Raw genomic sequence first — 14,038 nt, 5'->3', positions numbered from 1 at the left:
GCTCTGAATAGGGAGGGTTGGGCTCTTTCTGCAGGCTGATGGCTTTCAGGAAATCTGAGAATATTTTCAAGGGTATCAGCTGAAACTTCCCCACTCCAAGTGTTAAGGTCCATTTCTTCCTCAGATAGTTTTTTGACCTGTCCTATTTGAAAGTTGAACTTTTTTGGAAAGTACCTACTTTAATAATTAAGTTCTGGGCCTGGTCCCAGGTTTTCTCTGCCCTCCTGCTGCAGGAAATGAGAGCCACTTTATATGCTGCTAAGGGGCCCCTGGTTTTCCACTTGACTCTCAATTGTGTTTTAATTGCTCTCAGCCTTTTATCTTTTGCTAGAGCATCAATGCAGTTTAGCATTAGCTGTGGAATTCCATTGTCCTAGTAGTTACTGTTGTATCCATATTTCTCAGATGTCTAATACAGCAAACCAGCTAGGGTATTTCTTTCTCCTGGTCTGCCTTCCCAGCTCACCACTAGTGGAAATTTGGACCATTGCACAGCTCCCTGCTGCCAGAGGCTGTCTTTGCTTCATTTACTCTCAGTGATGGCATCCTCATTACCAAGCAGGTAGTGAATGAACTAACTCTAAACCCCCATCTCACTTGTTTTTCTTAGACCACTCCTGGCACTGGTTATTGCAGGTTAGGCTTTCTGGGAAGCACACTGAGTTGGAGTTCAAGATGCAGGATGGTCATTAGGAAGTGCCACTGTGATCAGTACCTGTGGAAGGGAGGGAAGAGGAGGAGGGTTAGGCAGAGGGAGACATTGAGCTGTCTTGATAGTCTTGACAGAACCCATGGAGGAGTTCTGGAGCTAAAGTAGTCATCAGACGTTTCCTGTATTGGGCCCAAATGGCAGGGCCTTTGTACCCCCTTGTTAACAAGTCATGGCTGTGAGCAGCCCTGGAAAGGGCATGACCTTGGGCCAGGCACTGTCTGTAGCTGAGGCAGATCCCGTAAGTGCTGACAGCTAAAGGCTGCCTGCTGACAGCACCTCTAGCAGCTGGAGTTACAGACTCTTTCCATGAAGGGGGATCTAGATGGTGTGGCCTTGATAGTGGGTGAGGCAGTAAGTGAAGCATTTAGGTGGGAGCCTCCTCCTCCATGATATTGGTAGGCGTCAGCACCACCTTCATGGTGTGTTATTGGGTATCGGATTAACCACCCACATAAAACAAGCCAGCTAAAGAAAACCTAGTGTTGACCCCCATGACCTCCTCTCTTGCCCCCTAATTAATTTTTTTTCAATTAATGGTGCCATCAGTATCACAAGCAACCATACTTCAGATGACAGTATCAGGACTCATCCTTTTCCCCTAACATTTCCAATCAGTTAGCAAGCCTTTTTTTTTTTTTAATTTTTTTGGTAGTAAAATATACATAACATAAAATTGACTTTTAACCATTTAAAAATATACAACTTAGTAGAATTAAGTATCACAATGATGTGCAACTGTTACCACCAGTTACAGAACATTTTCATCATCCTGAAAAGAAACCTTGAACCTGTTAAATAGTCACTCCCCATCACCCTCTTACTCCAGTCCCTGGAAGCCACTAGTTTGCTGTTGGTCTCTATGGATTTGCTTAGTCTGGATATTTCAAATACATATAATCATGTGATCCTGGTCCTTTTTGTGTGTGGCTTATTTTACTTAGCATAATGTCTTCAAGGTTCATCCATGATACATGTTTGTATCAGTACTTCATCCCTTTTACTTGCCAAATAATATTCCACTGTATAAGTAGACCACATTTTGTTTATCCATTCATTATTTGAACATCTGAGTTGGTTCCACTTTTTGGTTATTATGAATAATGCTACTATGAACATGTTTGTACAAGTTTTTGTTTGAACACCTGTTTCCAATTCTCTTGAATATATACGTGGGGGTAGAATTGCTGGGTCAGGTGGTAATTCTATGTTTAACCTTTTTAGGAACAGCCAAACAAGCCCTGTGTTTTCAAATGGGTTTCCCATCCAAGCGTTCTTTCTGTTTTTGTTAACATCAGTAAGAGGTGGTATTCCCTCATACTTGAATAACTTCAAAATTTCTTTACTGTCATTAATCCTCCTTCTAATAGTTCTGCTTCATGCCATCACAAATCTTCCCAAAACGAAGCTTTAATGACATCGATTCACTTCCTAAACACCATCTAGCACTTCCTTTTAACTCCTGGGTAATATCCTAATTCTTAGGTTGGCATGTAAATTCTCCACATTTCCATTCCAGATTTAACTCTCACGCTTCATTCTCTAATCTTCCAGATAAACTAGTTCATTTGTCTTCTAAACACATTGAGTGTTTCCAGTTCTTCTTGTTTTCTTGAACTACATCCTCATTCCACCTCAGGCAGAGATGGGCCATGACCCATCCTTGACTTACAAAGCCATTGCTATTCCCAGTTTGTCCCACCTCTGAACTTCCAGAGCATTTAAATCAGTTTGGGGTTTGATAGTGTTTGATTAGAGAATGTTACAGAACTTCTGGAACAAAGAATTTATTCTCCAGAAAATATTACACAATTTTAAACAGGACAAGATTTGGAGGGAGGGGAATGATTTTATGTGAAAAGGAGAAAGAAAACCACCAAATCAAATTAATGATAGTGGTTAAAATGACTTAAGTTTGGACTTTTTTGTGGACTGTTATGAAAAGAAAGAGATTTCTGAAGATACATGCCAGCGCTAAGGAAAAATTCTTCTCTTATTTGGTAGGTGATGTAACAATGGGATATATAACCCTGGACTTAAATCTGACTAGCAAAGACTGAGGATAATGTGAGATTGGAATCTCTGAAGAGAGAGACCATGTCCTCTCCAGTTCCGCTGGCTTTGCAGCTGAAAATGGGATTGTCAATGTCAAACATTTCTTTTGCTTTAAGTACAGAAAATTGAGTTATGAATACTAGGGCTAGAATATCTATAAGGAATGTGGTTCAAAACATATGAGAGATTCTTATAAATATAAAATTATCACTATGCAATCCTTAATTATTTCATTGGGAAAGTGAGATAACCAGCATATAAAGAAACAAAATTAGCTATATGGGGAGCTTTGTGATAAGCTCAGGCTTTAAAATAATCTAAAAATAATAGAGGGAGTATTACATAATTCAAAGACAAACAACCAAATGTGGCATGAATCTTTAAGACCAAAGGCTGGCATTCTAATGGATAAGAAGTGCTAAAGACATGAAAAGTGCTCCTTCTGCCAGTTTCTTTTAAGATGTTTAGATGATTGGATTAAAATAACTGAAATGACACACTTTAACTGTTGGAGACAAGTTAAGCAATATTTACTAAAGAAGATAGGGCTCTGTAACTCCAATTTTCCTTCCATTTTGTCGAGCGAACAACATTCAAAGGTAGAACTAACTTAAAGTGGAAAGAGATTAGAAGCCTTTGGTAAGTAAGGAAATGGTCTTAATGCACCTTGATGCTTTAGATAAATTTAGAATTCTTCATTTATAAAAATGGTAATGTAGATTGAGTCACTTTTCTAAATACACATGTTGAAGATATTCTGGGTCACAGCTGTTGAAAGTCTGAGCAGGAGAAGAAGGATGCCGTTGGCTTCAGTCATGACCACAGAGCGTGGTACGGAGCTGAGGAGCCAGTGCTCGGTTTTGCTTGGGTTGAGAGGAGCACTGACACTCCGTTGAGAAGACCGTTTGGTCTCACGTGCAATCATTTGATGGTAAGTTGATTACATGAGATAACGTCCATGTTTGAAAGAGCAAAAGTTCATTCTAGCTATGATTGTTCTGTGTTTGGGTGTGTCTTTCTTGTTCATAGAACCTAATCTAACTGTACTCTTTGAGGGCTCACAGACTTTGATTTATTAACATATCCCACATAATGTCTCCGTAGAACAAAGGACCCACCAAATGGAAAAGGAGATGAGACAACCAGTGTATGAATATAGAACCCCACTGGTCCTCCCACATACAGCCCAACCCAGGAGCTGACAGCTTGATAATGTGCTGGAATGGCTTTTTGAAGCTTTTTCTGAGGTGCTAGCTGAGAAATGACTCCTGGGTGAGAAAGGAGCACTATTCTTTAGAATGTTTTATACATTTCAAAGTGATGGTTATTACATGGCGCTATGTCTCAGGTAGTTAGAACACATAGGTTCAGGAACTAAGGGGTAGAAATAGTACTATCCCCACTCAGCATCACTCCCAGTGACCCACTTGGAGAATTTGTCTTCTTGCCCTTGCAGCTTTAGGATCTGTGGGTTGAGAGTTCTGAATTCCCAAGGGGGTTGGTCCTTCCGCCAAGGAACATACAGTCCCTCTAACCTTAAAGCTCCCTGGTCACTCTGTCATCCTTGTCTCTCCACAGCAGCTGGTAGGCAAAGAAAGTAATGACCACACTGACAGGGGTAGTGACCTCATCGCTATGAAGAGGTAGAACCGTTGATCGATAAAGGAGCAGGGAGAAATGGGTGTGGTGTTCAGCTGATCTGCTGTGCCATCTCTCAGTATTCCCCTGCCTGATTGTAACTGTAAATAGATGGAAACAGCCACCATAGTCTGAGAAGGGCCTTGACCCTGTTCACTATGAGGGTCCGAGTTACTGCACCAGGCTAACCTGGATCAGTGGAAATGCTCGCCAGTGGGGAGGGGAATCTGGAATGAGCAAAAGAGGAGGGGGATGATGAGGATCTGGCTTTGTGATGCATAGCAGCAGAGGGCTGAAGTCTGTCTCCTTGACCTTCCTTTTGCAACTTCCCCCAGGGTTGTGAGCACCAGAACGCCAGAGAAGCTGTGTCTGGGTCGGGTGAACTCACGGTGACGGGCAAGCTGATCTGAGCAGGGCAAGGTGTGGACTACAGTCAGTGCTCTTGGTGGCCCATACCCCCCTTTTCAGGTCAGCACATCTATCCTTGAGCTGCTGCCAGTGTGGCTGATTGATACTGGCTCACAGCTGCACCCAAGTCGCCAGAATTGCCTTGGGCCATGAGTTGCTGACTCATCCAGTCATGCCTGCAAAATGATACCCGCTACTCCCCCATGGTGATAGTGGCCCAAAGCCAATAGCTGACTGATAAGGAGGTGCAAAGCCTCTTCTCAGGGTGGGTCTGTTCCGAGGTGCAATCAGCATCGAAGCACCTAGACCGTGGCTAGGCTTCAGCTGAAACCATTTCTTTGCCTAGCGTCTTCTCCAGCTTCCTGGTAGCTTTCTGTTGAGAATACTCCTTTAGTGAATCACTTACACAGGAATCCTTTCTCAAGCTCTGCTTCTAGGGATCCTGACCAAGGCAGTCATTTCCAAAAAGAAAGTTCCTGAGGAAGAATTCCAATCGGCCTGGTATGCAGTAAAGAGTTAACACTACCCAAACAGGGGTCTGGCCTTTGCCCTCAACTACAGGGAGGTGATCCCAGGTGCTTGGAATGATCTGCCTGATTGGAGTATCTTGGCCCGGGGGCTTTGGCCCAGGAGTTATCAATCTAGAAACGTGATTTATGATGAGGGCTTTGGCCCATGTGGTTATCAGTTTTGCCTCTGGAAGGGACTAGAGATTGAAGATATCAGCCCAGTCTCCAAAAGGAGCTGGAGAGTGAAGGTCAGCCATGCAGGCAGTTTGTGATGGAGCCCCAGGATAAACTCTATGCATCAAAGATTGGGGTGAGCTTCCCTGGCTGGCCATGCTTATTGTCAAACACCGTGGCCAAAAGGAGTTAACACAGTGCATGGCCTCCTGTGAGAAGGACGCCCAGGAGCTCTGTATTTGGACCTGTCCTAGACTCTGCTGATTTTAGTCCCTGTAATAACCTGTAACTGTGAGTGTAGCAGCTTTCAGTGCATTCTGAGTCCCTCTAGCAAATTAGAAAAACTGAGGGTAGTTTTTGGAATGCCCCACATTCACAGCGGGTGTTCTAAGCGACAGCAGTCTTGTGTGGACACTGTTCCTCCTAACTGTTCAGTTGGCTAAACTCTCCTGCCTGGCTTGGGTCTCATCCCCAGCTCTGGAACCATCACTGGGGCCAGGTGAGTGGAGGGCAGCCCGCCAGGACATTTGATTGGAGTTGGGAGGGAGGGGAGCTGGTAGCATGGACTGACAAAAAGATATTTCATTTCAGCAGCATTTTTCTGGGACCTGGAATCTGCCCTGCTCTGACATGAGTTGCTTCTCCAGTCAGATTATGGCCGATGCTGCAACTTCCCTTTTTTCTCTTTCCTGCATCAGAGACAGACACTCCCCTGTCACCCCTAACCTCGACTCTCCTCTTCCTTTCAGACGCCCAATATATGCTTGTTGTTTATTGACACATCTGATACTATTTTGCTTGGAAATCGGTGGTATCTTAATATTGAAGCCTTCTTTATCTGATGCACAAATTTCCGTATTACAACTCCTGTACTGAGTGTCTAACATTAAAATGTTCCTTGACATTGAAACTTCTTTGTGAATAAATGTAGTATGGCATCCATAGCATCTTTATCATTGTTAAAGGTCAGTGGTAATTTTCTTCTAACTTTTTATTACCCTAGAGAATAATATCACCTCATTCCTTAGTTTTTCCTATCATCAGATGTTAGCTCATGTCAGGTGTTAGTTGATACTGGGAGCTGGAAGGAGACTCCATGAGCATGACCCAAAGACAGGGAAATTTGACTTGGAATTTGAATACTAGCAGATTTTAAACACGAGTTCTATTTCACTTAGGATTAGTTTAGGAACTGGGGTAATACACCTGTAGACCAATTGGGAGAGTTAAAAAGGCAGACACTAAGAAACCAAGGTGCAGATGGAGAAGGGTAGACTTTATCTAAAGATTTCACTAACATCTGAATGAGAAAGGACCGGTTAGCGTTATAATGTCACAGTAGCGAAGGCTGTATTTCATTTCATTTTGCTATTTGTATAATCATGTAGGCTTAACTATTCATATAAATGAATTTTTTTGAGCTAACTGGTAGTAACTGTATATACTTTATTTCATAATTTAAGCTTATTTGTTCTCAATGCTTTCTGGAACTAGACCCAGTTCAGCACCTTATTAGCTGAGTGGCTGGGGATGCTGTACTGTAACTCTCTGAGTCTTCATTTCCCACCTGTAAAATAGCAATATGCCTCACTGCCTGGGCTGTTGTTGAGAGTATTATAGATAATTTACGAAAGGCACTTGGCCCAATAGAGGTGCTTCTATTAGCTCTCGTAACATTTTGTGTTTAAAAAAATTCTCCCGAAGTATCCTCAAGGAGGCTCTGGTGCCCTAACTGGTGTATTAATTAAGCAGCATCCTTGAATGTATCCAAGTACAAACCGTTCCTTTTGGGTTTCCATCCTTTCTATATCATGAATCACTTCTTGAGGACTGAGCTTTTATTGGCTTCTGCCTTCTCAGGCTCTGCTCTTTTGAAGGCGCCAGTACCTTCAACCTGACAGTCAGTCTCACCAGCTTCCGAAACACCATCTTGCAGCCATTGCTTTTTTCTGTGTTCGTAATGAGCAATTGTTTATCAGATTCAAACCGGAGTCGTTGGAGTATGGGATTAGTCTTACTGCTTTAAGCCTGTGTTTCGTGCATCCTGGCTTCTCAGATGCCCCAGGGCCCCAGCCTCTGCTCATCCCTCCGTGTTTTTCCAGGGCATTTGACCAGATTTCTGCCTCAGTTAACTGTCCAGGATTCAAGTTCCCCTTTGGAACAGGGGCACTGAAACAAATCCATGTGGATGGGACCCAGCTACCTGCTCTTGGGGTGCTGAATCCTGTGCTTCATAAACCAAGGCTATGTTAGACTTCTGCTCCTGAAACCAAAAGCCACTACCTCTCCTGACTTAATTATTTTCTACTTCCTATACCCTTGCCCCCTGGAGTGGACCACATTTCAATGTTCGTCTGAATCAGTGAGGAATTTGCCGTTTGAACACTAGTTTGCTGCCCCATGACCCAACCTATAAGTGGATCTGTTCCTCCTCCTGCCCATCCTGGATTCAGGCCCCAGTAAACCTCAGGGTCAAGTCCATACAAACCTCAGCTCTGCTAAATGCACTAAGGTATATCTTTCTAAAAATTCACATAAATTACATTCCATTTGGTACTTTGTAAAGCTACCTACTGTCTACTGTATTACATACGTGCTTCTTTTAAAATCTTCTAATCATCTAATTTTGTGACAGTTATTTGAGTTTGTTACTGAGTTTCAAATTCCATTCTGTTTTAGAGCCCTAGGAAAATTGCACACATTGCTTTAATTAGTATCAATTTGGTTGTCAGATTTTCAAGATGAAGCCATTGTGTTTCAGGATTATTTAAAGCTAGGGCATTAAAATAACTGGGGATTTTTCAAGAATCACTCATTATGACCCAATTTTAAAGTTATTTTAAATGTAACACTAAAAAGAATCATTAACAAATCTATATTCTCTTTAGGCTACAATATCTCATAGTTATATAAAAAGCTAATTGCTAGCCAAAGGTATCACTTTTCATCGTGTAAAATGTAATGTCAACTCAATCGTCTGCATCAGGAGAAACAGAGGTTGAGTAATCCAAAAGGAATTTCTATTTTATCTTTGGGATGTTTTTGCCCTTAAATTTGAATATAGGTGAGTTTGACGTCCAGAGAATTCAGGTCAAAATAATGAAGCTATATTATAAATATCTCAAATCAGGAAGCTGATGAGTTTTGGGGGTTGTGTGTGTGTGTGTGTCTGTGTGTTGCTCTCTCAGGTTTAAAGAAGCAAGTTAAGCTGAGCTCTGTTCCTCGCTGGAAGATGAGAATATTGAACACAGATGTTAAATCATGGATCTGGGAAGAATTCAGTGGCAGATTAGAAGCTGCTGAAGTAAGGATTTTTAGATCCCTACTGGGAAACAAACAAACAAAAAAACGGAAGATAGATTATGTCATAGGAAAAAAAAAAACAATTACAGAAAATACTGCAGAAATTCTGTAAAGAGAACAGGGAATGACATCTGGCCAAGTATTATGGCTTAGACTATACCTACCGAATTCTGCATCTTGCATGCCATGGAGGTAGAGGTAAATTGAAGAAGGAAGTGAAATAATAAGCTAATGAAGTAAAAACTATTGTCTTTGGAGATTAGGGCATTTCATGTGTCCTGGTATGTAAGAAATGCACATTATAACAAATATATGTATTTAAAAACAAACATTTTGTATTGTTTGAATAATTTTTTACCTTACACATCTTTTACTACCTGACAACAAATTTGAAAATTGATACCTTGAATTTGAAAATATATAGAATTTGACAATAACAGCAAATGTTTCTCCTAATGACAGGTGCCTAACACACTACCTAGCTGGCTTAGTTTGCCACAGAATTTCTAAATTGAAAGACAGCGTGCTTTGTTTACCTTCTCCAACTAGACAGTTCCTGCTTTAAGGTCAATTACTGTGTCATAGTTCTTTATATCCATCACAGGAAAACGGTTTGCATATGGTAGGTGCATTTTTTTTTGAACAAATGAAGGCCTGAATATGGATTGCATGAATACCTCTGACTAAGTCTGGATGCCCAAAATAACACTAACACAGCAAATTTGATCATTTCGGCCATTTTAATGTCCCAACAAATTGCCTCTACTGTGTGGATTGTGTGATCTGCAAGAGTTATTGTAATTTATTTCATTTATATCCCACCTCATTTACCAAAAAGCATTTAGATGGCACCAAAATTGCTCTGACTGTGCTGCCCCGTTTAATTTTAAAATCTGAATCATTTTTAACATGTGTCTTGTGCTATGTATGTTGGGTTTTTCTTTCATAGTGGTTGATGTTTTGGTAAAACTTTATTTGCCTCTTCAGATGTCCTGATCGCATTTAACTATGTCATGTCATCTTTGTTGTAAACATGTATAACACAGATTTTATATATATAAAATCTCTCACAGGGAATAGCCCTTCACATTTCTAACTACATCTATTTTAATAAAAGAAATTGATTTACTGGTGTGTACCTAGTTAGGCTTTTTAAAAAATGACTCTTTTTTCTGTTTCTTAACAATCATATAGATAACCCTTCAGGAAAACTAATTTTTAACAATAATAGCTAACATTCATTCAATACTTGCTATCTTCCCAGCATCATGCTTGGCTCTTTAAAATGCCTTATCTTATTTAATTTTTATTGTAACATTTTAATAGATGTACATAGAATTTTATATTAATTTGTAAGTATGATTATACCATACATGGTGGGATGAGCCTGAGGTTCTGGCTGCTTCTCCTTCACTGCAAGACAAGAAAGAGGAACTTAGGGAAACCACGGAATGAGCTTAAGTTCTGTTCCCTGCAGTCTGGAGGACATGGAAAACGGGTGTCAGAATTATACTTGAAAAATCTAAGAGATGAGGGCTTAAGAGGAAGTGACTGGTGCTGTAGCTGGGAAGTCACTGCCCTTTTAGAGTCTTTTACAACAAGAGTTGTGATGTTTCCCATGGACCAGAGCTGGGTGGGTAACGTGGAGGAAGTCAGCCTGGGGTTGTCTTAGGCTCTTGCCCAAGAGGAAGCCTCTGCAGAAGGAGACCAGAAGTGGACCCGCAGGTACCTCGGGGTGTGCAGGAAATCACAATTGACTAGGAGGAAATAGCGATGGATTTGAGATATGCAGCAGCGGTGGTGGTGGTGGTAGTGGTAGGGTTTACAGAATAACCCAAATATCAACTAGGAGAGAAAAAGCCGGATTTAAACATCTGCCAAGTCTAAAAGGAGCTCATAGTAGCCAGCAACAGCATCAGTTAAGAAGTTTCCTGCCTTGCTTTCCTCTCCTCTCCCTCTGAACTTGAAGAGTAATAAAACTGTGGGACAAGCAGTAGAAATGCAATGAAAAGGAAAAGTGAATCATATTCCTTTCCCTGAACTTCTGGCTTCTCTGACTGCAGGCTGCCCTGGGTGCTGCAAATCTGAGCCAGATCTAGGGAGGGGAAGCCTAAAATATAAATGAAGTTTATCATTTTGATCATTATGTAGGAATAGAATTTTTTGGTTTGGTCCTATATGTTTATTTCATTATTTCTTAAATTGAGATATAATTGACATAAAACAGTATATTAATTTCAGGTGTACAACATGATTTATATATGCATATATATTTTGCATATATTGCAAAAATGATCACCAAAATAAATCTAGTTAACATCCATCACCACGCATAGTTACAAATTTTTTTCTTGTGATGAGAGCTTTAAAGGTCTACTGTCTTAGCAACTTTCAAGCATACAGTACAGTTTATTAACTATAGTCAGGGTGCTGTACATTGCACCCCCGGGAGTGCCACCTTGTTTTTATTCTAAGTTTCTAGATCTACTTCTGTCAACAGATTTCTTGTTATCAATACGGAAAATTATCTCTAAGCAGTCCCAAGCGGCTTCAGTCACTTCCATACTTTTCCTTCAAATTAAACATCTGCCTTAAAAGAAAAGTCACTTTTTGACCTTTCCTTCTTTATTTATCCTTAATAGAAATATACTTCGATTAGTTAGAAATCTAAATTGTATACAGCTTTTAACTTTAGTATCCAGGTTTCTTGGATATGATTTCATGCAGAAAATGTAGATTTGTTTAAAGATCATAAGCCATTTTATTTTTTCATATACTTCTCTATTCTTCCAAATTATCTACATTGGGCCCACATTATATAATCGGAAAAATAAGTTAACTATCATTTTTTTTTAACCTTAGCTCTTCCTCAAGCTATTTCCTCTATCCTTTCCTTTAGTGCTGACCTTGAAAAAGGAGCCCGCGTCCATCACTGCTTTGACTTTTCCCTGCCCACACACTCTAATCCTCCCAGCACTGGTTCACATCGCTAATCAAACTGCTTCTTAGAGGCCACTGTTGTCCAGTCATAAGATTCAAAGGCTCTCTCTTGGGCTTTATTTTTCTGGATCACATTTGGGACAGTGCTTAATCCACTGCCCAGTAACTGCCCAGTAACTAGTCAGTTCTTAATATATTTTAATTCTTTTCTGACAAGAATTTGTTTAATGCTATTGATTAAATGCAGAAATACCTAGTACTCTTCATCTGCATGAAAGATTGAGTCAAATGAAAATTTATGCAGTCCAGTTATATCTGGTTTACCTGTTCCTAACACTGCACAATAAATTTCAACTGTCTTTTTCACTCATATCCTGGGCCTGGGGCCCTATATTTTAGAAATTCAGAGAAAATCAACTCTGAATAGTTGGACTTCATTGTCATGCTTACTGATATAATTATGTATCTGAATATAAAGTAAGTTCTGGGGATGTAATGTACACCATGGTGACTATAGTTAATAAAATTATATTGTATGTTTGACAGTTGCTAAGAGAGTAGATCTTAAGAGTTCTCATCACAAGAAAAAAATTGTAACTATGTGAGGTGATGGATGGTAACTAAACTTACTGGGGTATTCATTTTGCAGTATATACATATATCAAATCAGTATGTTGTACACCTGAAGCAAATACAATGTTGTATGTCCAGTGTATCTCAATAAAACAGGAAAAATGATAGAGTTTCCCAGCAGGAAAATGGCTAGGTCAACTGGGACTATAAGCCATGATGCATACCTGCCCTCTGTCTGTATGAAATCAAATGAACAGCAATGAAACTTAGGGGATATAAGAAGTTGTTAACTGAATTAAGTTGCCTCCAGATTACAAGCCACTGGTCTCTTGTCTCAACTTTTATTTTCCACCCTCCTCCCAAGTTTATTGTCTGGAATGGCCCCTAAGGAGAGACTCTATCTGTGGCCTCACTTTGAATTCCACGTTCTTTACCACCATTCCTCTCCCCAGCCCAACAACCTGGACAGCTGTTTCCAGTTTCCCTCACTGGCAACCCTCAAGCTGTCCCACCTGACCACTGCCAAGGCTGACAGAGATAAATGTTGTTAAACCCAGAGCAGGAGATAACCTCAGCTCTGTTATCTAAATTTAGACTGATGGGAATGGAGCCAAGTAAAATTTATTAAATGCCTACTCTATGCCAGACATTTTAAAAAAATAACAGTTTTATTGAGATATAAATCACATACCAAAAAATTCACCCTTCTAAAGTGTATAATTTGGTGGGTTTTAGTATATTTGTAGAGTTGTGCAATCATCACCATTATCTAACTTTAGAACATTTTCGTCACCCCCCCAAAAAACCTCGTTCTCCTCCAAAACAAAGCATACACTCCCCAGTCTCCTCTCCCCCAACTGCTGGAAACTACTTGTCTGCTTTCTATTGCTGAGGATTTGCCTATTCTGGACACTTCGTATAAATAGAATAATGTATAGCCTGGTATATTTTGTGGATTCCTTAGGATTTTCTACAAACAAGATCATGCCATCTGAAAATTGAGATCGTTTTTGTTTCTTCTTTCCCAGTCTGAATGCCTTTTATTTATTCTTCTTGACTCATTGGTTGCCCTGGCTAGAATCTCCAATACAATGTTGAAGTAAAGTGTCCAGAGCAGACGTCATGTTCTTGTTTCTGATTTTAGGAGAAAAGCATTTAGTAATTCACCATTAAGTATGATGATAGCTGTGGGGTTTTAATGGATGGCCTTTATCGAGTTAGGAATTTCCTTCTATTTCGATTTGTTGGATGTTTTTATTCAGAAAGATTGTTAGAATTTATCATTTTTTTCCTGTCTGTTGAAATGACCATGTGGTTTTTATTTTTTATTCTATCAATATTAATTAATTTTTCAGTGTTAATCTGACTTTGTGTTCCTAGGATAAATCTCACCTGGTGTATAATCCTTTTACTATATTGCAGGATTTGGTTTGCTAGTGTTTGCTGGTATTGAGAATTTTAAGCTCCATATACATAAGGAATATTGGTCTGTAGGTTGATTCTCTTGTGGTGTCTTTGATTTTGATAAAAGGATAATACTGGCCTCATATAATAAGTTGGGAAATGCTTCCTTTTCTTCTATTTAAAAAATTTTTTATTTTTTATTGAAGTGTAGTCAATTTACAATGTTTCAGGTATACAGCAAAGCGATTCAGTTACACATATACATACACACACATATATATATTTCAGATTCTTTTCCATTACAGCTCATACGTGAAATTGAATA

The 14,038-nt window shown here is 39.8% G+C and overlaps 1 protein-coding gene across 1 annotated transcript in view; it reads right to left on the bottom strand.

Moving 5' to 3' along the window:
* Nucleotides 1-255: 255 nt before the first annotated feature.
* Nucleotides 256-14,038, bottom strand: part of MNS1 (meiosis specific nuclear structural 1) — a 216,791-nt gene continuing 203,008 nt past the window's right edge. Inside the window, exon 16 of the mRNA XM_032481122.1 lies at nt 256-715. Coding sequence (XP_032337013.1) covers nt 671-715 — 45 coding nt within the window. The 3' untranslated portion in view covers nt 256-670. The remainder of the gene's footprint in view (nt 716-14,038) is intronic.

The sequence above is a fragment of the Camelus ferus genome, chromosome 6, assembly GCF_009834535.1.
Source record: "Camelus ferus isolate YT-003-E chromosome 6, BCGSAC_Cfer_1.0, whole genome shotgun sequence".
Lineage (NCBI taxonomy): Eukaryota > Metazoa > Chordata > Mammalia > Artiodactyla > Camelidae > Camelus > Camelus ferus.
Note: the sequence above shows the minus strand (reverse complement) of the source record. Positions and strands in the feature narration are given on the sequence as shown.